Below are 26,428 nucleotides of genomic sequence, written 5' to 3' on the forward strand. Positions count from 1 at the left end.
TTTTCTTGTCATGGGAATAAATCCCAGCAGGGCTGAGCAATGCTGACCTCGCCCCTTCCTTAAAATCAAGGGTCACCTTGGCTGATTGTAGGACTGCGCCTGCCACAGTAAGAAAAGGGTTGAATACACATCACTGAGAAAATAACGCAGTTATTTTCACATCTGCCATAAGCATCACCATGAAACTACTGCAATAAAGACAATTTCTGTTAAAGCAGCATGTTCCAAAGTGCTGCAAACAGGGTGAATGAAGAAGCAGCATATGATGGGGGGGTTATGACACCTTGAGAGGAAGTCCATCTCCAATATTCACCGTTACTCCCATAAAGCCAAAATGTTGATCTGTCTTTAAATACACACTCAGTTTGCACTGCATTTGGTTTTCAAGATGTAAATACAGAAAAAATGCAGTCATTTGCCACCCATTGTGGATAGTAGGTAGGGGAAAGGAATTAGTAACAATTTAGAAATCTAGGTTTGCTTCTTAGGCTTTCCAAGGCTCTCTAGAAACTACTGAGAACATCACTACTGCCTCCGTTATTCAGCTTGATGATCCTTCAGTTTTGGTTGGTGTCAGCAAACCAAGCCCAAGGCCTACATAAGGGGCTGCTCCACTAAGGGCCAGCTTTCCAATGTCAGGCACTGCTACCCCAGAGGTTTCCCTTTGATGTTTTCATAGGAAAATGGTGATATGGTAAAACAAGAGAGAACATTGAACAGTGACACTAGAACTGCAGAGAAGAGTTAGGTTGAGGTACAGAACACTTCACATCCCCACACCAGGGGCTCCGGCCTTCCAAAAGCTGCTGTTCCAGCTAGACCTTGCCTTGGCGTCTCCACTCCCTTCCCTCTCAAGCCTTCCCTGCACCTAGCTGTGGCCTCTGGAAGCTTTCCACATCTGCAAGACAGCTGAATGCCTTGCAAGTGTCTTGTAAAGGCTGAGGAAACCAAGAGACGACAGCACGGCAGTGAGCTTAGCAGTAAGTCGTGTGGCACTGCAGAACTGTCACTTCTGAACTCACCTGAATGCCATTCATTTAGTCAGGAATTAAGTTTAGCAAGACAAATTCTGGATTTAGTTCGTTGTAGCTCCTTGCTAGGCCTGCTGGCAACCCTCCCATCTTCAGCCTGAGCTGGATAGGCACAGCATTAGCTAGGCACAGCGCGTCTCCCAAGGCCAAGAGGTTCCCATCCTTGCCCTCTGCTGGGTGCTGTGGATAAAGCAATAAAATTGCTTTCACAGAAATAACAGACTGAATATTACTGTGAATTTTAAAAGAGTGTTGTTGTTTTTTTTTCCTCCTTCAGGCATTGTGCTCAGAAGCTAAACACAAACAAAAACTAACTCAGAGGAAAGCAAAAACAGTTTGTAAAGAAATCTGATGACTAAACAACTTCTGTTACTTCATACTACATCTTTCATACATACCTTAGATGGTAGGTGAGAAGCTGCTGGGTAAGTGAGCTCACAAAACAAAACAAAACAAACGAAAAAAAAGACCCTAAAAACAGAAGCAAGATTAATTTCAGCAACACCCACAAAAGACTCAGAAACTTTTATTAACTCACAGTTTTATTGACTCAGAATCAACAATTTTCCCTGGCAAAGACTTTGCAAGAACAAACTCCAGTCTTGTATTCTTTTGTATCAAAGTGTGCTTCTTCAGATTTAAAAATAGGGTTTTTATGGCCATTCCTGAAATTGTGTATTTAATCCTAAGTATATCAAACTCTAAGGCCCCACTAAGACACATCAGATAAAGCACAAGACAGCAAGCAGTCTCTGGTAACAGATCAGATTTTACACCCAGTGACAAGCTCAGTATCACTCTGAAACAAGCTTGCACGTGCCAGTTCCTTAACCTATTCAACAAAGTTACTCAGACAAAAACCCTCTTATGACAGAAATATGAAAGACCCCATTTGGGTATACATCTGTTGTGCTTGTATTTTGTATTTAAACTGCCAGCCTCTTAGGAACACCTAGAAAACATAGGCCAGTGTACAGGAGATGGTGGAAATAGTAAAGATCTACATTTACCTTAAAAAATAAAAATTAAAAAAATCAAGTAGTTTAATGCTGATTGCTAAAGGCAATACCACCTAGTCTCATTCAGTGACTTGTTAGAACCTAAGAGGAATATATATAAATATATATTAATTAAATCAGCACAAAAGAGCCTGAAACGCACTTCAGTTGATGTTATTTCCCTAATAGCAGCTCAGAATGAGGTATTCAACATCTCATTCCTACAAGTCAACAAATATATACAGCTTCCCAGCTATACCCCCAAAAGATTAAGTGCTTATAAGGTGAAACAGAAACATGCTCTTTCTGTGTGTACCTAGTATGTACTTCAGTGTACCAAAGGATCAGCATCTGTTTTCTTTCACTCTGAATGTTTATGCTGAACCTCTTCTATTAGTTTTTCTTTGTAAAAGCTTATTTTAAGCATCAAGCAAGAAACAGTACCAAGTGTTACTCTAAAACCGCACCGTGCCTCCACCGGCAAACATTATAAATCTTGTAAGAGCGGCCGGGCAGCTTCAGTATGTTGCACTTGCATGGTACTTGTTTGGTTGAGGATTAAATGCTTAACAAAATTAAAAAAAAAAAATCATAACAAGAAAGCTGCCTAGAAAGACTCCAACAACAGTAGCATAGACGTCTGCTCCCAAGAGTACAGGAACCCTTCTAGCAAGAATATCTTTCACATTGTTGAAGGAACCATTGTTTGGCAGGGGAGTAATACCAAGGAGATGGCACAACAAAGGGTACAAATCTGTAGAATTCATGGCTTCTCTGGTGACATTCTTTCTGAAAGCAGGCCCGACTGCCAAAAAAATTGGGTGCATTTCTTGTAAGTTGTTGTCATATCCATGATTACCAACTAGAAATAAAAGAGAGAAAGAGAGATAAAGGTCAATATTCCAACGTGGCAAAGCAAGCATTGAACCTTTTCCCAGAACTAGCATAATGCAGGAAAGGAACAGCCATCATCATTTATTCTTGCAGAGATTTAATAGGAAAAAAATTGGTCAACAGCACAAATATCCCCTAGTAAATATCAGGTCATAGACACATACACAGAAGATGCCTTAAAAACAACTTAAGAGCTCATTAAAATAAATAAATAAATAAAATTCACATGGCAGTAACTCTACTTTAAATGGCATCCTACACCCAACTATCCTCAATTTCGGTCAAGGAAAAACGCTAACTTTGCAACTGGACCAGTTCTCTTCGAAAAGGCTACATAGCTCAGTACTCCCAAATAAACAGCACACAACAGAACACTATTCATCCTCGATGAGTTCCGTTACATCCTCTTTCATTTTCTGAGAAAGAGCTCATCTGCTTGCTAGATCTCACAGGGAGACCTCAAGTTATATGGTCACTAAACCACGTGAATGGTCTTATCTCATTAGGTTTAACTTTTTGAAAGACTAAGTCCAGTTCCCTCTTCCTGAACAGCAGTGTACTTCCTACCTCATCGGGGAAAATATATATTTATCTTTACAAGTTAAAAATGTAATTATATAACTATATAAATTATACATACTTAGTTTTCCCTCCCACTCTTAAAAAAAAAAAAAAAAAAAAAAATTGGTTGAGGTTGGGAGAGAAAGTACTATGTGAAGTTTCTGACTAGGAAGATAACACTGCAAAGACAGAATACTTACATGGAAAACCATCGGATTTATTGAATACGATCTCCCAACCTTTATCAGCCACAGCTAAGATTGGCTGAATTTTATGGTTGTGCTTGTAATGAAATCTATCTGGAATCTGCTCCTTTTTATAAACAGTCATGTTGGGATGAGCGTTGGCCAGAGCTTCATATACTTCATCCAGTTTGCCTTCAAACAAGCAAAAAAAACACCACCAAAAGATAAAACTATCGATATGTTTACTAAAACCATCACTACTTTAAATACAATTGTCAGGAGAAAGAAAAAAGGACAAAATGCACTTCCCCAAAGGGCACTGCTAGTTCCCTGTCTTTAAAGTGCCAAACAGAGGTGCCACATTGTTTCTTAAATTGCTTATTTCTGTTTTCTGAACTTTGCTTTCCAATAAAAGTCAGTGAGCATGCAGGGTGCAGCAGGACAAGCTGGGATGCCAGCACACAGAAGGGAGAAACCAAGACACTGCCAGAACATTAAAAACAAGTCCAGGAGTCTGTATGTTTGAGCAAGCTTCTCCCCCTTCTGCCTCCTAACACTTAAGCTTAGATTTGTGCTGGGGATTGTGCAGTGGTTTTAGTAAAAAGCCTGTTGTATACCACCACAGAACCTCAGCTGTGTGCTATTTAAGCACCTTGAGCTACACCCATGCACAATCCACACCTCTGAGTTCACAGCTGCTCTCTGCAGACCAGCTGCAGTGCTTCAAGGTCTGAAGCAGGGCTGTAAGACATCCACCTTGTCCCTGTGACCCACACAGATGTTTTCAGCAGCTGAGTGGGATTTAGGCCCATCCTGCCACTTTGACCTACCATTTCTAGCTAGTCCTGCCTTCAGACCCAGCTGTGGGCCCTGTAAACTGAAAATAGTTTAATGTATAAAGTTTCTTATCTGAAACTGGCATAAAATGAGAATCACCAAACTTAAGAAAAACAATAAAGGCCAAAGAGAGGCAGCATAACTTCTGATATAACAGACACTAGCTACAGCAATGAGGAAAGGACTCCATACTCATACTTCCAGGACTACATCAGTAACAAAATTAGTTTACCTATGGCAGTCCTCTGTATGAAGTAATAGGTAAGAGAAGCCCCAACTATAAGAAACTGTGTTATTACACTAATTTAGTTATTTGAATTCATATATTTATATTTGATGCAAGAAAAAGCCAGCACCACCAGCTGTGCTACAGGTGCCACCTTCACAAAATTCAAGTAGTTAACTCAGCACAGAACAACACACTGGAATGGTTAAATGGTTGTTTTAATTCATTTCCCTGGGGAAAAAGTACGCAGCCAGACAGTTAAAGTAGCAGAAATCTCTGTGTTTTTAAGCATTCAAAATTTTTCTGAATGTCTTGCTTTATCATTCCCTTGGCTTAAGTAAGGCAAAAGAAATAACTGCATTGAAAAAAAAAAATCAGACCTATGTACTTAAGTATATTTCACAGTTAAAGTGAGAATGAATCGTACTGTTTTACAATAAAATCAGTTAGTAAAGCAGAAAGTAGTAATTTGAGCTGTGCTAAAAACTAATTCTTGCTCACTGTTAGTGTATAATAGATAGCTGAACCTCTGGGCAAGAAACAAATCCAGCTAATTTCTGAAATCCATTGAAATGGCTTGTTTTGTTTGTTTGTTTGTTTGTTTTTTATACACTATTCTGTCATCTAATTGTTGCTTAAAGAGACTTTTTTGTTGTTGTTCTAAAAAAGGGCATTTTACTGGATGGGAGAATCAGGTTACGCAGCTTCAAGTTCTCATTTACCACATTAGGGGTGCTTCAGCACTAACCTTTACTTTTACAATAGCTCCTTTATTCGGTAGTGAGAACATCCTGGTCAGCACTACCACGTCTGTGCCCACTAGGACGGAGTTCTCAAACTCTGCTCTTCTGTCACTACCGAGAGAAACAGCGCCCAGCTACGAGCACATGAGTGTACTCAGGCTGCAAATGAATCTCGTTTTGCAAACTCCCACACTGACCTTTTAGTCTGCATTAGTAAAGGAGTATTATTCAAACTAAAAATGACAGCAGGCACTTGTTTACACATCGAAAGGTCACATAAGTTCACAAAGTACTCTCCCTGCTGGTGTATTAAATACTGCATGCTGTCCATTAGTGATGCAAATGTTACACAAATCTCAAAACACACCTTTTCAGAAGGCCATCCTATAACTCAACTTCCAAATTACTGACCCTGCCTATGTGAAAAATGCTCTTCTCCAGGCTAATGCGTTAGCCCCACATAGTAATAGCTTTTGATCATAGAATAATGGGAAAGACCTCTAAATCATCTAGTCCGAGCTCTAACGTAGTGCTAAAGTCCGCCACTAAACCATGATACTAAGCTTTACATCTACGCATTTCTTGAAGGCTTCCAGGGAGGGTGACTCAACCACTGCCCTGGGCAGCCTGTTCCAGTGCTGCACAACCCTTTCAGTAAAGAAATTTCTCCTAATATCCAACCTAAACCTCCCCTGGCGCACCTTGAGGCCATTTCCCTTTGTCTTATCACTTGGAATCAAAATAAAGAGCAGCACCTCTACATCAGCAAGATTAAACAGACAACTGGCACTTCAACAACCCTTCAATGACTGCAGCCAGACTTCTGGTTTTGATTATCAGAGTAAAAATGATATGAACGTAACTGTCTCTTCAGCATGACAAAAGGAAAAAAAAAAAACTAAAGTGAACTGCAATAGCTTTTAAGTATCAATCAAATAGCTAACACAGGCTTTCTATTGATTGAAGGTGCCCATCTGGTCTCAGTTTACTGTGTGAGTTATAAATCTAGTTCTTCATCCATGGCTTCAGCATCTTGATGAAAGGGAAGACACGTAACAGTAGCTATCCATCCGGAATGCCATTCATCCCTGATAACACCATGTGATCATCTTACTTCTCATAAGGCCTAAAGGATATGTGGCAGTATTACACAGAGACAGATTTGCTCACTTTCCATTTTAGAAAGTTAATCCAGGCTTTTGACAGAGCTGTCAAAAATAACAATGCTGCAAATACTCCTTGTTCAAGGGTGATGCCCTATCAGCAGCAGTGCTGCTACTACCACTGCAGTTAAGTAAAAAGCCTGTAAAGTTCTAACGCTCAATATTTCCTTCTGAGAATGTCAGTGCTACAGCTCCTACCTTCTTTTGGCAAAATAGCTACTGCAGGAGAGTGGTCAATGACTTGATAGAGCTCTCTGTTCACGTATTGATCAAGCTCAATGAGCCGCTCTGAGGATGACTGTGACATCCCATGGTCACTCGTGATGATGACATTTATTACATTCCACAGCTTTGCTTTCTCCAGTTCAAACATCAGGTATCCCAGCTTCTTGTCAATATCACTAATTATCGGCCCCATAAGTGGATTTTCTGGACCCAGAACATGGCCCATCTCATCAGGTTGTTCCCAGTAGAGCAGACCAAAATTTATGGGTTCTTCCAATTTAAACCAGTCAATAAACCTAGCAACTCTGTCTTCAAATGAAATAGATTCATTGTAGGGCATGTAATAAGTCGGAAAGACTCCATGTATTTTCACATCCGTTCCAGGCCACATAGCTGCTCCAGTTTTGTGTCCTTCCATCTGGTTTGTTACCCATATTGGGCTGGCTTCTTCCCAGAACTTGGAATTATAGATCCCACTTTCCCGAATGGAGCTATGGATATCCATGTTGTTCAGAGAGAAAGTTTCATTCAGAATAGGGTCATACATCTCATTAGCAACTATACCATGGCTTTCTGCGTAGAGACCTGTCACCATTGTATAGTGATTAGGATACGTTTTAGTTATGAACACGTTAGTGAGCTGCTTAACGTGAACACCATTCTCCATGGCATAATGAAAATTGGGAGTTGAGACTTTATAGATGTAGTCCCATCGAAATCCATCAAAAGATACCAACAACACCTTGGGTTGGTCTGGCTGGAGAGAGACAGCACTTGGAAGAAATAGTAAGCAAGTCACCAGGACTCTCCAACAGCAGTTCAGGGCTATGCTGGAAGGTGTTCTGCCCCTCTTCTGAGGCAACATGGCACCTGCTGGGTAAAGACAGAAGGTTTATTTGCATTAATCTGTTCGTCAAAACCGTGACAGATTAAGAATGATTAGCTAAAATATTCCTCATATATGCATACCGCTTGCCTTACTAACACTGGGAACTCCAAACACAGATATAAGACCATTTATTTAACAGGTCATGATATCCCAATGTTAGAGATGGAATAGTAAGGCACTATAATTTGCTGAATGAAATACAGTTCACAAAGAAACTTCCTTACATAACACCACCACCCATCTTCCTCCTTTCTTCTGCATGCTTCCAACATACCAGAACTCCCGCTCTTACCACCTGACAATTTTAAAGTATTTTCCATATCCAAAGTTGTGAGAAACTGTCCTATGAGAAAGCTTCTGCTTGAAAAAGTTTGAGATGTAAACAGGGGCAGTTCTCAGCTTGGGAATACCAAAGTCCGTTTCCACCAGAACTTTATAACCCTCATATAAAACCTTGGGGCATTTCTCCTCCTGCACGAATGGCAGCAGGCACGCTAACATCACCTGGTAGCACGGCAGGCAGGAGCAGTACATGCTGACTGCACAGCTCCCATCAGGGAGGATGGGATCCCATCTAGAAGCCACTGCAGCTTCTCAGCCCCAGCACCCTGTATGGGATTGCCAAATGTGCATGGTACAATTTATAACAGGGAAGCGAGCAAGCAAGCTTTGCATTTCAGATACAACAGTATAGCAAATAAAGGATTTTGCGGCTTAAAAAGTGTCAGATCTGTTTGTTAGACAAGCAAATAGCATGAACATCATATTCCCAACATTTCATCTCATCTCTAACCTGATCGTAGCTTCCCTGTGTAACCAGGCTCTTCATGATCAACTAGTTTGGATGCTTCCTATCCTACTGCAGGTAGCAGTACAGATAGCTTTACAAACAAGAATATACAAAAGTCATACAAGTCAATGTGCAGTTTAAGTTCTTACAATTAACCACTTCGGTCTCCAAATAGATTGGAAAGAAGTGGTTGAAACACTCAGTAGTATTTTAGATGGCTCACAACTGTACTACATCTTTCAAGCATGCATAAATCCCATCATTCATCCATTCCAGTCAAACACCACTGCTAGCTAAGGGCAAAAGCAGCAAGAAAAGCATGGCAAGTAACAAGACCAGTGATGCAAATTCTTTGGAGGTACAATGATCACGAGACTCCATACCCTAAAGCATTTGCTCCATAGATAGATATGAAGCAGTAATTCCTATCGTGTGATTCAAGGATATTGACTGATCTTACATACGATAGGCATTCGTTATCTAAATAGCATGACATAATCCAATACACAATTTCCTATCAATTAGATTGATCTCCACCTAATTGACCTAAAATTTCACACTGATGGAAAGTGCATTCCCTACTTCTTGCTCAGCAGTATCGTTTAACCACAAGACCAGATATTGTTCCATCTAATCCTGCACATGAACTGTACTTATACCACACACTGTTCCCTTGAATTACCCATTTGTCAGTAATCCTTTGAACCAGTTACTACTGAAATTCAGCTAGAAATTGGTGACTGTGCCACTCAGTACACCAGTGTGCTACCCAATAAATCTGCATGAATATTCTGGGCACATACATATCCTGGTTAAAATGAAAAGCTACAGCATAACAAGCACCTCGATATTACTACAAAGATGGAAAAGTGTTTGTCATTTTGGTAGGACACAAGATATACTCCATTGGCTCTCATTCCCCAGCTAAATCTCTCCCCCCCTATGCATGCCCTGACTGGCATGTGTCCCAAAATCCTAGCCTGGAGCCCTGCTAAGAACAAGCTGACCCTTCAGAGGCATATCCCTGCTGCTGGCCTGCACCCTAGACACGAAGGCAACAGAATCACAGAATCACAGAACCACAGAATCATAAGGGTTGGAAAAGCCCTGAGATACCTGGTCCAACTGTCCCCCTACTACCAATGTCACCACTGAACCCTGTCCCCAAGCACCACGTCCAACCTCTCCTTGAACACCCCCAGGGACAGTGACTCCACCACCTCCCTGGGCAACCCGTCCCAACGCCTGACCACTCTTTTGGAGCAGAAATGTCTCCTCATTTCCAGCCTGAACCTCCCCTGGCACAACTTGAGGCCATTCCCTCTGGTCCTATTGCTGGTTACCCGTAAGAAGAGGCCGACCCCCAGCTCCCCACCCCTCCCTTTCAGGCAGTTGCAGAGAGCAATAAGGTCTGCCCTGAGCCTCCTCTTCTCCAGAGCAAACACCCCCAGTTCCCTCAGCAGCTCCTCACAGGACTTGTGCTCCAGGCCCTTCACCAGCTTCGTAGCCCTGCTCTGGACTTGTTCCAGCACCTCCATGTGCTTCTGGTACTGAGGGCCCAAAGCTGAGCACATCACTTGAGGTGCGGCCTCACCAGAGCTGAGTACAGGGGGGCAATCACCTCCCTGGCCCTTCTGGCTGCACTATTTCTGATATAACCCAGGATGCCATCGGCCTTCTTGGCCACCTGGGGACACTGCCAGCTCATGTTCAGGAGAGCATCGATCAGCACCCCCAGGTCCTTTTCCTCTGCACAGCTTTCCAGCCATTTTGCCCTGAGGAGCGCACCTGTGGCTGCTGGGCCTGGAGCAGAGGAGGCTCCAGGGGAGCTCCCCCATGGCCGTCAGTACCCGCAGGGAGGTGAGGAGAGGCCGGAGCCGGGCTCTGCCCAGCGGTGCCCAGGGCCAGGCCCAGAGGCCCTGGGCCCAGCCTGGAGCCGCGGCGGCTCCCCCTGCCCCTCAGACAGCACTGCTGGGCCCAGGGGTGCCGGAGCCCTGGCACAGGCTGCCCCGAGAGGGGCTGGGGTCTGCTCCTGGGAGAGCTCCCCGAGCCCAGGGCCGTGGGGCTGGGCACCCTGCTGGGGCTGGTGTGGGGACAGGGATCCCAGGGGTGCCTCCAGACTCAGCCATGCCCAGATACAAGCTCACAGTGTGCTGGCACTGCTGCAGGGGATGGGGCAGTGGCCCTGTGGCCTTGCTAAGATGGCAGAGCAAGGAGCACCCTGTCATTCACCATCGTGTGTGTGAATTAGCGCCTTCACCCCATGACTCCCTTTTCCCCCCTCTCTGCAGATGCCTGCTGTGCCAGGCCACACGCAAGGCAGTGGCAGCTTTGCCCAGCCATGCTGCACTGCTGTGTCCTCACGTCTTTTCTCCAGCTTTCAGAGCCCAGACTTCTGTGATGCCAGCACAGAGCCAAAGGCAGGAAAACTGAGGGTTACGGTGCCAAAACGTCCCATGGCATTACTTTCAGTAAACAAAGGCCCAGCCCAGGCTAGCTGTACTTTGAACCAACTGTAAATGCAAGGAATAAAACTTGCTTTCATTTTCTGGATGTCTGCAAGTGCTTCTTCAGTTAGGAAAAAAAATAATAATAAATAAGGTTTTTAATCCAGGTGTTTTCTGCCTTTTTTCTTCTCTTATGTTCTGAGCTCTAAATTTTCTGGTTTTGTTCAGGCAGATAGATACTTTTTCTATGCTGTTGTGGTGTTCAAGACCCATAAACCATGCACTGGGATGTAGAGGAAAATAAGTTTATTCTCTTAATGTCTCTAGAAACTGAACAGAAAGGGTTTCCCATCCTTACTATTTGAGGATCTGTACTATGGAGAGGTTCAAACCCCACACCTTGTGTATCTGCACGTAGATCTCATCCTGCTTCACGGCAGGATGTGGTTTCACAGCAGGTGTAGGAAACTATTATACTTTTCACTCATGCATAGGAACATTCTACTTCTTAACCACTTTATAGCTGGCACTGCTTAATTTATATGCCTTTCTACTGCAACCAAGCATCAGAATGCAAAGAAGACACTGTTGTGGTGGGTTGGTTAGGAGTCTTTTTTTTTTTTTTTTTGACTAGTCCACACAGGATGAACTTGCTTGTTTTGTTGGTGATAAACCTACTGGAGGCTTCTGATCTCCAATGCTACGTTAAAATAACGTGGCAGAAAAGGTTTGCGTACAAGGCTGTAATCCGGGTAAGCTTCTGGCTTTCTCCCCTCCTTTTTGTGTAAAGTTAGGGCTTGGCTTCATGAACTTGCGGTGATTGAGCTGGCCAGGCTCATGCAGTAAGTGGCTCACTCAAACCTGGGGCAGTGGCAATGTGTGGTCATTGTGCCTATGCATTTTAAACAAGGCAGATACCTTCCTCCACGTAGAGCCAGCTCTAGGAATTACAGTAAGGGACAAGGATCTTTTGTTTTCTAAATATCTTTTTTTTTTTTTTTTCTCTAATTCCTCACTACTGTTGTTTTGCTAAAGAACTAGACCCTACCTGTTGCATGAAGCTTGGCATCCGATTCCTGGCAGCGATCTGACACCAGAGGCTTCAGAGAAAGGAGTAAAAAGGAAAAAGATATTATGAAATTGCACCTGTGTGTACCCTGTGTATTGAAATGTCATTGCAATGTCTCCCACTGTTGCTGTGTTTAAGTAGGAAAAATAGTACTCACATTTGTTAGTTCAACCTGAATTTTGGCCTTCCATCACTTGGATCAAGGGGCTGAGATGCTGCAGTAGAGACCTCCACACTTTGGCAGTGGCTGGAATTAGTCACTAGAGGTACAGGTGTATGGGGATTTAAGGTGTTGTTCTTAATGCCTGGAAATAGTAGTACTTGTCTTGGGTGCAAGAAATAAATCATCCACTTAATACATACAAAATGCAAATAAAGCATAGACAACGAGTCTGCTAATTCCACCAAAATGTTTAATACCATAATAGATTTTCACTGAAGTACAGAGCTAATGTGAATATTTGTACAAAATATGTGGTTAAAAATAGTATTGATTTATAATATATACAGATATGTCACATCTGTGTCAGAAATGCAGACACTTGAATGAGAACATGATTAATGTTTTTAGGTCTACAACAACATACATGAAATATTTCTGCAGCTACCCACAGTAGGACAAGTTGCCAAGTCGACACTTAAGGACCCATCCATCATTACAGATGACGTTCCTTTCAAAAGTTTCTGAACAAAAACTCTGCTCCAAAATGGATTCAGAACATTCACCTCCATTAACCGAACAGTGAAGAGAACACATCTCTCTGACACTAATGTGGACACAACTTTCTCGTACAAGATTAATGATCAGTTACAATGATTTGTTAAAACAAGGCTGCTGTTCTGGTGTGTGATAATAGAGAATTTTAATCCTGCTTGGTAGATACTCTTACCGAGGTGAGTGAGGAAGCCCCTGGCTCAGGGACAGCAATGGGCCCTTCTTAATACAGCTCTCAATTAGATGGATTTAAATCCTGAAGTCTGTCTTAAGGTCCTGAATGCCCTCATTTTCCATTAACTTTGAGGCTGCTCAGCACTTTTCATCTTTACTCTAGCAAGAATCTCACCTACAAACGTCCCAAATTCTAGGATCTGCAGCCACTGCACCAGTGCCCAATCCTGCATTAAAAGGATCCACAGGTGACTCATACCGCAGCCCTAGAAGCTCTTTGTAGCAACTAACAAGTTGACAAAAGGGGGAAGAGATGAATTAAAGTGTTTTTTTTTCTTTGTTTGTTGTTTTTTAAATGCTTTCTGAGCATCTCTGCAGTGAAGACAGTTCGGGGCTCTTGCCTTTGCATGAGGAGTGCTACCTCTATTCTGCCTCCAGTGCAAGCTCCCCTCCCCTCCGAACCAAATACACCTGACATGTCAAAAGGCATGTGGGAAAGAGCTTTTACAACACTTCCTCCTTTGTAATTTTACCCCTGAATGCAGCAGTCTAAATGTATTTAAAAATAGAGCACAGCTCACTGTAGAAGAAGCATTTCCTTTTCAGAGGAGCCTAGAATAATGAAAACTGCCGAACTTCCTCCCAGATGTGCTAAAACAAGAAAAAACACATCTTGGTTTGGTTTGGGTCTTTTTACTAACACAATTCAAGAGAGTTGCATTAGGATGAGTGTGAGGGTCTGTCTGGGACTTCAATCCATACCTGGTTTTGCTTTGTGGTACAACAGAACTAAATGTGATTCCTTGGGCAGAGGGGAATTGAGGAAATGCAGAGGTCTTAAATTCATACTAATTAATACACGATAGAAGGCAAAAAGTGGCTAAATGCTTTGTGTTAAAATGTACACATTGAAGGAGCAAAAGAAAATTCAGTAAAGATTGCTCAGAGGGGCAATCTAAAAGCACTCTGACTTTGATCAGGGTATCTGTAATAGCTTTCTCATCTACCCTCATCCACAGACAGCTGGTTCCAGTCCCCAAGATCCGTGACAGATACTGCCTTCCCTTCAATCAAGCTGTTTCAGTAAGCCTATTTGTATCCATACCTACAGATTTCATCACTGGGCAGTAAAATAATGAAGGACTCGACCCCTGTGAGCTGCTGAATCCATTTGAAAAAGCTGGGCTGCTCATCGGGAGGTGAGCTGGTAACTACAGACCCCATTACAGAGCTGTAGTGTGGACTCCAGACCTTCAATGCATTCTGAACTCACCCCTTCTCTAGCTTTGACTCTAACTTTAGAACAAAATTAAACAAAATAAATGGTTGTTCAAGGAACAGCAATAGTCACACTATCAGTAATGAAGTCTACAGAGCTTCAGCTGTCAAGCAGTCAAGGCATGAGCCACGCCTGCTGCAGCTGGGAGAAATACCTCGAGCTCCCATTATTCGGCGTCATGCAGGATTGGGTTGCACATTATCACTTGCATGCCCAAATGCACAGTAGAAATAAATATTGCCTATCTGTGGGTACAAATTAAGTGCGTACCCAAGCCATACGTATATAGCCATGATTTCCTCGAAGCTCAGTTTGAGATCCTTTTGGCCACGCAGCTCCCTACTGCTTACAGCTGAAGCCTCGAAACTTATTTCCAGGTGTCGTGTTCAGTGCCAAGCACAATGGAGAAGCCACATAGGCAATGCAAGATTTCAACCCCATCTGATACAGAACCTTACAGTGGTTGGAGAAAACTCATCTGTCGCTCAAACATGAAGAATAATCAGGCCTTCTACAGTTCCTTTTATCTCTAAAGGACTCTATAAAGAGATGGCTATTAACGCTTGTTCTAATCAAAACACGTATTAAGGCCTGTCTTTTCAAAAGGAATCAGTGAGCTTAGAGCTTACATTTCCAACGAGATGTGTTAAAGAAATCTAATTTTCAGAATCATGAATAATGATCCCTTGAGAAACTGGGTCTTTTCAGCTGGACACCCAGATTTTTTTATTTAACTTTATTTTTATATAACTAAGTAGAGGTTGTCATAAGATCAAACAGAAGAACTTCATGAGACAGTTACTCAACAAACTCATCTCCTGCATTCCGATAATTTAGAAGATCCAGTACAAATTAACACAAGACACTACAAAGAGTCGTTTCCAATTTTTGTAATGATTAATGCTAATAGAACTTTTCCCACAGCCTCGGCATTAGTTGGATGCCATGTTCCTTAGTCAAAAACTGATGCCCACTGTATTTATCATTCTTTAGCACAGAAAGAGCCCCTTTGTCTGCCAGAGATGTGCTTTTCTCACCCGGGACCATGCTATAGTCTTTGTTTGCATACACCCAGCCAAACCCACAGCAAACCAGCGCAAGTTCACACCACTCAGTGAAACTGCAGCAGTTTAAAATGGAATTGGCATATCCTGACAATCACTGGGTTATTTTGTCCACATTTTTTTTAATTTCAACTGAAACAGAGTTTGACCTCTGTCAAACATTTCAGCATTTTCAGTTCTACCAGTTAAGAGAGCAGTGGCATGTATCACCCCAGTCGGTTTAACATGGTTTACGTCTTTTAGGTGCTGCTTTTCAAAATGCCAGCACAAACAGAACACAAAAATACTGTTGCCACATTTATTTTTGAAACTAAGCTCTGAATTACACAGGTGTAAAAGTGGTTAATTAGCCAGTAGCTTTTTAACATTCCTACAAAACATGACTCAATGGAATACTTTGATGGTATGTACACCGTAAGGGAAAAGCTAACGTAATTTGTCACAGTGCTCAGACGTACCACTGCAATCAGGTCTCGCAGGACGGTTGTCACTTACTCTGTACAAAGAACAGTCTTTTTGCAGAAAGCTTTTTCGCTGCTGCTGAGTGTGGGGGGGAAAAGAACAGAATAAAAACAACCTCTCCCCCCTCCCGCAAGCCAATATAGAGCCAATAACTGTTAAAGAAATGGACTGCAATATATCTATTGGGCACATTTTTACAGTAAATATGCCTGTATTCTTGCTAAGGTTGAAGAAGGGATGCTCTTGCTGTGTTTTCTTGACGAAAACAAAGTGTAGGAGAGTCGTACAGCTGGGCTGGGAAGGGGGGTGTTGTATTAGCTTACGTACAAAAATCAAGGCCACAGAAATTCCGTATCCTTCTGATCTGAAAATGAAAAAGCAGGTTCCAAGTCGCCCTTTCTCCGTGCATTTTAAACGTTTCCGTGCTGTTAGCTGCACTGAGGAAGTCATTAGTAATTCCTGCTTTCATTTCCAGCCAGCAGCAGCAGCCACCCAGCAGAGGGCCCCAGCACATCGCTGCCCAGGCTCGGGAAGGGCAATAAAAGGGACCTCAGCTATGTCACCGTGCACAAACGGCAATGTAACAACACAGATTTCACTCCTATTTATATTGCTACAGGAGAGTACTTCAGCACTGTGGACACCCTAGGAAAAGTGCAAGTCACAGGGGCTGAGCTGGTGGATGCTACACAGAAGATTCCCACCGAAGCGGGGGCTGTGTCTGGGAACTACTGAATTAAATAGGACATTTATTTTCCCAGATGGTCAGCATTTTGTTGAAGGAAGCCTTTCGTACCAGACAAGAAACAGCTGTTAGCAAAATACCAGGTTCTCTTAGGAGAGTCGCAAATGCTGTTACTTTTAGTACAGGGCCATAATTTTTTTCAGGTACTGTGGAATAATCTATGATGACCATATTTAACTGTATAACGGTGAGATATAAATGTTTATCATTATTACAACAGGCTTCTGCATTTTCAGGCTTGTAACTGCCTTTCTGTTTCTGTGCTTTAATCAAGAAAGCTATGCTCTGCTCCCTCCTGGGTAGTGCTATGTAGTTTATGAAGAGCAGTCATTGAATCGGACCTGTTTTTAAATCTCTCTGTAAATGCACTTTGGGGAAAGAACATTTAAGACCCAGTGCTTTATTTGCAGTGTACTTTTACATCACTGGAGGCCAAATTCCACAGTTCAGAACCAATCTCTCCAAAGTCTGAGTACATGGATATAAGGACTAGATTCAGCCCTGACATTTTGACATGTAAAAAATCAAAAGCATCAACTCTGGAGGTCTCTGGTCACTGACATCAGCTGAGGATGTGGCCAAGAATTTCTGTCATACGGCACATAGCAACAAAAAAAATCTTAAGCATTTAGATCTTACTCTCCCTGTTGATATTAGTCTAAAACCAATGGTTCAGCGTTCTGTATGTTCTTAAACCAGACAGTGGTGTTACTCCTGAAATACTGCAGGTGGCCTGTGAAGGTATCTTCGATAGGAACATCAAATTCGAGTCCTAGGACAATGGGTAACAAATAATTTATTTAAATCAACTCTAAGTGCATCACTGAAAAATAATCCAAGTGACACCTCTAAGGAGATACTTGAAGACAACTTTACTCAGATATCATGGAGATCCTAAAGCCCCATTTTGGTTCAGCCTCTGCTGTATTTAACGTGCTTCTATTAGTGTAACACACACACGACGATGTCCATAAAGTATTAACAGTTATCACGTTATAGATACACGCTAAGTAAAGCACTAACTTCAACAGGAATATTTCAGGGGGCTGTGGTGGTCAGAGAACAAACTATAGGAGAATGGAAAGTCCTTACTTCTCAAAATGTCCTCCCCATGCAGATCGAGAATGGCATCTCCTGTCTCCACTGATAAAGCAACACACTTTTCTTCTTGGAAGTACTGCAGAGCCAACAAATACCACGACAAGGGTGACTTGACCTTTCCGCAGCTTGTAGCATCACTAAGGGGGGGGGAAGGAACCCTCCCTCACAACCCTGGTCATTAGGTTTTATGAGAAAAATCTTGATTACAGAGCCTAAGCTGTCTTTTCCGATCCTAGAGTGAGCTTCCAAGATTTATATGCTTATTTTAACTTGCAAAAGAGTTTAAACCTTGGAATCTCACTGTGCCATTGTACAGTCATTTTCAGGAGTACAGCTGCAGCTAATTAGCTTAAAAATCCCACTGTATCGTACACATATGCTCAATTTTCTGCAGTATTAATTTCAGTGGAACTACTCATGTGCATAAATTAAGCGCATGCTTAAGTATATGCAAAATCTGAGCTCAAATGTCTAGAAAATATGTTCTCAAAATGACAAATACACATGAAAAAAAAATCATCATGGAAGGTCTACCAGACAGGGAATCCAGTGTCTGTCTGCTGTCGGCCATGACGAAAACACAGAACGATTTCTGTAACCCAGTATACATTGCAAGTGAAAGAAACATGCAGGACAGAGTGAAAAAAGGGGACTCGATTGCATGCAGTCTAATTTCAAGTGTGTAATTATGGTCCTGTTTTCTTTGGCCTAAAAAAAAAAAAAAAAAGGAAAAGAAAAAAAGAAAAAAGAAAAAAGAAAAAAATAAGGAAAGGAAAAGAAAAACAAAAGAACACCAGCTAACCTCTCCTCACCTCCACAAACCCAAACTGCATACAGCTCAAGAAGGGCTTTAAAGCACAGGAAACAGGGAGGGAAAGGGACTGATTGTTAGGGATGTACAAGTAATTACTACATTTCAGGGCTATTCAGCACACCACTAGGAAAGCATTCAGCCTTAATCGTTACTGGAACTTACAGCTATGACAGAGAGCAATGAATCCCATCTTAAATGAGCAGACAGGTTCTCTTTCTTCCTCAATCTCAGAGAGGAGTACCACTCAGACCTTTAGGGAAGATAAAATGACAATCCTCACCGATATTCTGTCTCCCTCCTCCTTACTGAAAGACCCCAAACCCTTCAGCAAGCTGCTGCCTCTCCCCTCAGCCCAGAGAGCTCGGTGTCGCATCCCTACCACCATCAAGGACCGGTTCACTCTACAGCTGTTGGTGGAAGTGGGTGTTTTTCTGTTTCTAAAAAGGTTGCAAGGAAAATATTCCTTAAAAAAAAAATACAGAGGGTCAAAAGGCCACCAAACTGCTGGATTAAAAACAATTCACGCCTTCTCCCCTTAAAAAAAAAGAGATAAAAGGGAAAAAAAATAAAAACAAACTGAGGTCTGCTGGGGAACTGAGGGCAGAGAAGCAGGCTCCTTGATGAAGGGCAGCAGCAAGTATTCTGGGAGTTTCAATATCAAGCCTGATATCAGCCCAATCACCCACCACGACCGATCTCTCTGGTGGTGGCATTCCAGCATGCAAATTACAGCTGTGGAAAATCCTCAGACCAAACCCCTCCCTGCTTCAGCCTTGTTTTGTCCTTTCCAGCAAACCTATCAGTTGGTGTGTGATATGGTTACATATTACAAAGATCTTTTTTTTTTTTCCTAGCCCTTTTGTTACATAGGCTTGATTACTGAGAAGGGATTTCCATGAGCTTAATGTCCTGGTACTCAAAAGGCGATGGCTGCCTTTCAAAAACAAAAATAAAAATAATAATAATAAAGCAAACAGAAAACCACAAGAGCTGTGCTGGAGGAGAGAAGTGCTGCTTCTGCTGGAGAGGCTCAGTTAGATACAGGAGGTGGCAGACCAGGGCGCCGAGTTTGAATGATTTTTGGCTTTGGAGAATTCTTTGGGTCCTCGTCTTCTTCCATGTCGCTGTCGCAGACGTGCACTACCACGCTGGGAGTGGATTCTGTTCCTGCGTGCAGCTCGTATTTCTCTCCTGGAAGCAGAGAAAAAGAAATCAAAGGCCAACAGTTTGAGAAGCAGCACAGATCGTGGCACTTCCAGATTCCTACAACCACGGGCAGATGTTCGTGGGCTGCTCCTACCCGTAGGTGAGGGCAGGTATGGCTACATCATACCTACTATCACAGCATATGAAAACCAGTTAGAAGTGAAAAAACACTGGTGTTTGCACTGGTGTTTTGCATCAGTAGTAGTGGCCAATGGCACTAGAAAGAAATGCATGGAGAGAAGAGAGAACGCTGAAGTTCCTGGGTCAGAAGAGGGACTAGGACTGAACCTCAAATATCTGCTCTGAAGCTGTATGTCAGACCTGCTGGGGTGGGGATACATTTTTTTCTTTCAGTCTAGAATGGCTCAGGTAACACCTGAAGGTCCACTGGATTCTGCAGCTTGTCAGCTCCAGACTGAAACATCAAAACTTGGTCCAATGGAGCTGCCTATAAAGGGATCTCCACAAATAAATACAGACACAGATACCAGATGGATTTAGAGATTCAAGGCTCCTTACCTGGGGCTCTAACAAATTCCGTCTCTTTAGATAAGATTAGAGTACAGACTGTAAATGCTCACTACCAGGCTAAAGGCTTAAACATTAGAAATCAGATTTTCAAACTGCCTAAATTCCTTCTTTTAGTCTGCACCCAGTACTCCAAGGAGGGAGCTGAGTATGTCTAAAATGGAAATGGGTGCAGTGAGGTTACCTGAATAAATACACAAAGGAAAATGAGGATCAGACACGGGACTTGCAGGCCAGCATTCATTCCATGTGAGTGGTACTGGTTATTAAATAACAAGGAATTAAGACTGTAAAGGAAAAAAAAAGTCCTAACATTTCTGACAGGATGCACAGCTATTTCAGAAGGGACAGACACTGACAACTAGAAACCACTCCAGGTAATGTGCTGTTATAAATTGGACTATTTGTCATCTCATCTCCCGGCCCCACAAGCTGGCTTCAAGTTCAGAGAGGGCGACAATGACCACGCAGCTTGGATTTTACCTGGCAGCTTGGATTTTTTTCATAAGGCTGCTCCAAAGCCAGTGCATATTGCCTGCAAAATAGTCTGTGATGAGGAAGGATTTTGCAGGCGGAGGAAGGTCCCGATATATCTAGCTGACCTGTACTTGTGGTACAGCAGCTCCTGCATTGCAGGCAGGCACTGACGGTGCCAGGTGCTGTACAATGGAAGTGGGATGGCACTCCCCACCTCAAAGCACTTGGAGCTTGCTTGAGTTATTAATTTGGACTTGTATTTATCCCCAGCTTCGTGGCAGAGCAATGCATGCTAGGAAGGTGCTGCAGGTCTGCATTAGCACACACCGACTGTCATCATTGCTATTTGTGCTGAAAAATTCTCAGTCCAAATAAGACTGACTGGCTTGGGACTAGAGGATGAGAGAACACATTGCATTTTTGCCTAAAAAATAGGAGGCAGCTCCTGAATAATAGCTATAAGTCAGGCATCTTGCTGTGCGAAATATTTTACCGCTGTGATACCATTAATGTTGACATTTAACTGCTCTATTTTTGGCAGCCTCTCCTCCAAATCCAAATTGAGCAAAGCATTGCAGGTCTCGCTGATAGGCTAAAATATAAAAAGAGAAATGGCTTGGTTGTGCTGCGATGAGAAATTATATGGTTTTTCTTTGCCTATTTTCCCCGCGGGCTTCGGCTAATTTCTCAGCGATGGGCTGACGTCAATGCTGCCAGCCGGGCTCCGAGGGCTCCATTGGTCACTGTCAGCTCCCAGCGGCTCTGCAGCGCTGCACACACACAAAGCCAGGCCCTCTCCTCGTGCGGAGGAAATCAGATTCACCGCCCTCTTAAAAAGGGAACGACCCCAGGTCAAATGCCACGTCCTTTCACTGCTCAGACCCTTCCCGCAAGGAGCCTCGCCACTGCGAAAGAGCAGTGGGAATAAGCGCAGGCGCAGGGGAAAATATTCGGATGCCTCCGGCACAAGCGGCTGCAACAGCAATTAATGTCACTTTGCGAATCAAAATGTGAGGCACTCCTAAATTGGGGTTTTAAGGCAGTTATTTCTGAGCATAAACGAGCTGCAGACTCGATTCTCTACTCACAATTATTCATGCCTGCAGAACTGCGGCTCGAGATGCAGAAAACCTTTTTTATGGCTGAGCTGGGAACAGGACGAGAGTAAACAGGGGACGCTTATACAGCTGCACCTTGTTCCTAAACACGCTGCTTGCAGGAAAATACTGAGGTAATAAATGCAAAAATACAAATCCAACCGATACAGCCAGATTACTCCTTCCCTCTGAGTTACAGGGCTGTCCCAAGCTAAGGGCAGCAGGTTGGGTTAAGCAAGATGGTCAAGACTCAGCAACGTCTGCCTGATGCTCTCATCCAGCTGTCTCTCCGATGCTGTTTGTTATACGACCTTCACTTTCTCAGCCCCTACCTTGCCCCATCACTCCTGCTCCTCACACTTGCCTGGAGGACTCCTCAAAGGACTCTTGGGGAAGAGGTCTTGTTCTCCTCCCGCAGTATTTCAGCCACCTCCACCCCTTAATAAGTTGTTTAAGTATTTGTGGAGCTGAGACAATAATGAACACTCACGTAAATTTATTCAGAAAAATATCACCGAATTCATCAAATATGCTCCAACATCTAAACTCTGGCTTCAGGATATGATACAGGGAAGAGTTAAGCTGTGGCACATAAATCATATTAAGTTGCCCGAAAATATTCCTTAAAACCCCTTGAAAACTGCAGTGGTGTTCCTCTGTTTATTTGCTTGGCGTAAGAAAAAAAAGAGGAGTTGGAAATTTCTCCCTTTGACAATGAGTCTACCTGCTTTCGTGGCACTTGGCATGACCTTCAGTGACCACGTGAAGCAAACCCGCAGCCTTGGGTAATGCACAAAGGATGACTACAAGCACAGCACAAAAGCAACTGATGATATTTCAGAATTAAAAATAATGGCAGGTGATTTCCTACCCCTCTGTGTATCAGCGCTGTGACCTTTCATTGCCGGTGCATCTCGTGTCTAATGAGGCTCTTCTGTCCAGCAAAGACAACGTTCATACACTTAATTAATAATGAAGGACGGGTAATGATATTGTGCAGCTAACTCATCCCCGATTCCGACTCATGATCAGAGGTTAATGGGTTCAGAGCTGCCCACCCCATGTTAAATATGTCATTAGCAGCACAAAAACACACTCCTTTTGTAGTCCCTCCATCCACGTGCTTTACAAATAATATGGTGCAGATAGCGGGTGGTGCTTCTAGAACTTGTAAACTTGTTTATCCCTTGTGAGCAGGGCAGAAGCCATTGCCTGTAGCTCTTCAGAACACACCCAGAATGATGCTTTCAGAGTGTGAAAGGTATTTTCCATCACCTGGAGGGTAGCTCGAGGGCATTTAGGAGGTGCAAAGGTGGAGGACTGGGAGATGTGGAAAGAACCAAACCTGGTACCAGCCTGTCTGTAAGGGCTGCTGGCCTGCAGTGTCCTTTGAACAGGGCTTGAGGCTGTGAAAGCGAGCTGTAAGGAGGAACAGGTTGTGGAGAATTGAGGGTAACAGGTTTGAAAGAGACCAAAAAGCAGTAATGGGGAAGGAAAGAAGAAATACACATGTCGGGAGGGGGGTAGGTATGCACAAGTAGTATGCACAGAGCTGCAGAGCCGTTTCCCCTCTTGCAAATATTTCTCATGTAAAATTATTTCCTGTGTTTCACGGTGGGAAGCAGCTAAGACCTTGTAAAACACACAAGAGCCTAGATTAGATAACAAATTGGTGGGTGGTAAGTGCAGGGAAGAGCCAGGTCAAAAGCAGGCCAGGCACAGACACTGCCTGGGCCTGAGAGGCGAAGGGCCAATCTGCCACCCCAGGTCAGTGCCATCGCTCTGCATCTTCATCGCTGTTCCCCTACTGGAAGTTCTCGCAACAGCGGACGTGGTTTTCATCAGGAAGATTAATGATCACACTTCTCTGTTTGCAATGTACTGAAGAAATAGCAGGCTAGTGGTCAGAAGCAGGCAGAGGTTCCTGGCTCAGTGACCGAGCTGTTTGCTCCGCTCGTATCTCGCTTGAAGCTCAATCTCTACACGTGCAGAAAGTGAAAATCTACACCGATCAACCAGAAAGTAAATAAACACGTCAAGGTCCTCCCTATGATCCCAAGATCCTCCTTAAATGTACCCCCACTGAACTCAGTTTAACGCAGGAGGACCAACATCCAGCTTCCTTGGTGCACAGGAAAAATAAATCCTTGCCATTAGACCGTGGAGGTGCTAGACAGTCCTTGCTGCAGCCACAAGGCTGCAAAGAGACACCCGCAAAAAACAGCTAGGAAAAGAACAGCACGCTGCAAAGCTGTTAACTAATTCTTGCCTGGTTGTTTTACTCTGGAGTGGATTTCCCAGGTTTGTACCGAGGGATAGATCGAGTCTTCCATCTTGTGGCTAGGGTGGTTATGGCCAGGCACTGTGGAAGGAGATAACTTGTACTCGTGGAATAGGTAAGGATGTACGGCTCCGTGTCCCAGCAGTGTGTCTTACCTTCCCAGCAATGCAGGAGAGTAAAAATCACCTTGTGCTGAGGGCACATAAAAATCTGTTCGCTACTTAGATGCTTAACTGCTTTTCGCCGGTCCTCAGATATTAATTTTAACACATCAGCGTGTTTTAAAAATTCCTCACAAATTACAGACACAGAACTCAGGCTCTAACATTCTGCCTTACGCACACAACTGTGCCAATGAGCAATTTTTTTTGGATAGTTAAGCCACAGTTATATTTTTTATTGCGTTGTTTGAATGAAAAGAATGAACTTACCTAAGGTTAATGGTGTTAGCTGATGTCTAGCAGCATGTTGTACTGCTGTGATACAGAGAAATGAGCTTTGGCGGCATTTGTTTTTCAATGAAATTCTAAACATAGCAAATGCACGACTGAGAACTGCAACACTATTTTAAAGCCGCCACTGCAGTTAACTAAAATTGATCTCTCTAACAAGTGCTAAAAATAGAAAGAAGAGAGCACACAATGACTTTTCATATCGCTCCCTGCAGGCTCCTTAAATAAGGGCGAATATGACCTTCACGCAAAGCTGTCCCAGGGTGTGGAACAATGAGTGATATTTCACATTCCACTGCTCTAGAACAGCAATTGATTTATTACCCAGCTAGCTAGGGAATTCGTTTACATGTTTCCATTTATAACACTGCTGCATCAAAGGAAAAAAAGGAGTTTTTTGTTTTCCTTTTATTCAGCAGTTTAGAAGCAAAGCATCAATTCTGGAAGCAATAATCTGCAATGTAGTACAAAGAGTTAGACCTGACAGTCTTTTTCTACGGGCTTTCCTGCTGAAGGGAAATAAATAAAATACAGGAATCTCCTATTCTGCCCCTGTGAGAGATCCCATCAGGAAAAGATACAAGAAGATCCTGCAAACCTCCCGAATCAGGAAGCATCTTCCTGCACCCTATGCATTCTGTTGGTGGGTGCAGTCACACAATTGCCCAGATGATGAGATGTCTGCAACTGGCAGCTACTCTCAAAACATGAACACAGCATCTTTAATACAGCCAGGAAGAAACCAATCCTCATATCCCACAAGAAATTCAAAAATAAACTCTATTTTTCATGAGCTGACCCCCACAATTGTTATTAGGTGGGATCTAAAGTGTTTGTTTCAGTATGAAGGTGATTTAACATGCCATTTTTTCCTTACGGGTTATGAATGTAAATTAGACTGATTTCTAACTCGGGCCTGAAACGGGGACATTTTCCATTTTGAACATTTTAAAAGGGATGCTTTAACAGCATTCAATGAGAACTTTTTGTAAAGATGACAACTAAATCAAAAGTAATCCTCTCCGATGAAAAGCGTTGGTTTCATCAGATAAGCATTTTCTGAGGGGAAGCACTGCCTCAGAAATCCCAGCTAGCTTCAGTTCCTGGCATAAGCTGAAGACAGAACAAAGTCTCTCTGCATTTATATCCATTCTTTGATGGATGCTACAACTTATCCCATGCCTTCTGCACACCATCCTCAAGTGAAAACAGTCCCAACAGAGCAATCCTGCTGGGGCTGGGGAGTGGCAGTCCTCTCTCTACAGACTTGTTACCATGAGAGATTCTCCACTCTGTTGGTGATGCAGTGATGCTTAAACACTTGATGAAGTATACCACATCTTGAAACACCGTACGGAGCAGGTGTGATTTAAAGCAGATACTCTACTCATGGACAAGCATTTGTCCAGTCCCTACACAAACCATCAGTTGTCTCAGCGAAACAGAACAACAAGCACAAGAATAAATTGTGCAAGCAAGTTTGATCTGCTACGCAAACAACACTTACAAGCTGCAGATAAGATATAATTATGTATGTACCTAAAGTAAAGCTCATTTTCAAGCAGAGAACCAGTTGGTCTGCGTCAACTTAAATCCAAAGCTGTAATCCAGTTTACAGGCTTTACCCCAGCCTCCTCGAGTTATCCTCCACGCTGCGATTTCTCATTTGGTTTTGCCCAACATTTTTTTCACACAAGGACCACAGGCTTACCTGGTCCTAGCTTAGAAACTGCATAAAGGAGGTCGTAGTTGATGACAGGCGTTGCATCATCGATTGGCTGCCACCCTACAGGTGGGGAGGCTGGAGGCGAGATGAGAAACTGTTTTGCAGGCTGTGGCGGAGCCAAATGAAGCTTGTCTCCATCTGTCTCAGAGGTCTGAATCTTTAAAGCATAACAAATACACTGTTTAGTTTGTGATGGGGAAATGGAATGATTACTCAAATCATGCACTTCTAATACCAAATGCCACCCAG

The 26,428-nt window shown here is 43.0% G+C and overlaps 2 protein-coding genes across 3 annotated transcripts in view; both read right to left on the reverse strand.

Annotated features, from left to right (window-relative positions):
- Positions 1-1,626: 1,626 nt before the first annotated feature.
- ENPP5 (ectonucleotide pyrophosphatase/phosphodiesterase family member 5) lies at positions 1,627-18,654 on the reverse strand. Its single transcript, XM_082758049.1, is given in 5 exon segments — positions 1,627-2,615; positions 2,617-2,891; positions 3,685-3,861; positions 6,837-7,733; positions 18,575-18,654. Coding segments are annotated over 5 exon segments (1,476 nt in total). The 5' UTR covers positions 18,603-18,654; the 3' UTR covers positions 1,627-2,516.
- The window catches only part of RCAN2 (regulator of calcineurin 2), an 80,911-nt gene continuing 66,940 nt past the window's right edge, over positions 12,458-26,428 (reverse strand). For both annotated transcript variants that reach the window (XM_082758050.1, XM_082758051.1), the window contains 2 exons: positions 26,165-26,336; positions 12,458-19,603 (listed from right to left, as the gene is read on the reverse strand). In XM_082758050.1, coding sequence (XP_082614176.1) covers positions 19,443-19,603; positions 26,165-26,336 — 333 coding nt within the window. In that variant the 3' untranslated portion in view covers positions 12,458-19,442. The remainder of the gene's footprint in view (positions 19,604-26,164; positions 26,337-26,428) is intronic.

Source organism: Aythya marila (assembly GCF_965140915.1).
Source record: "Aythya marila genome assembly, chromosome: 3".
Classification (NCBI taxonomy): Eukaryota; Metazoa; Chordata; class Aves; order Anseriformes; family Anatidae; genus Aythya; species Aythya marila.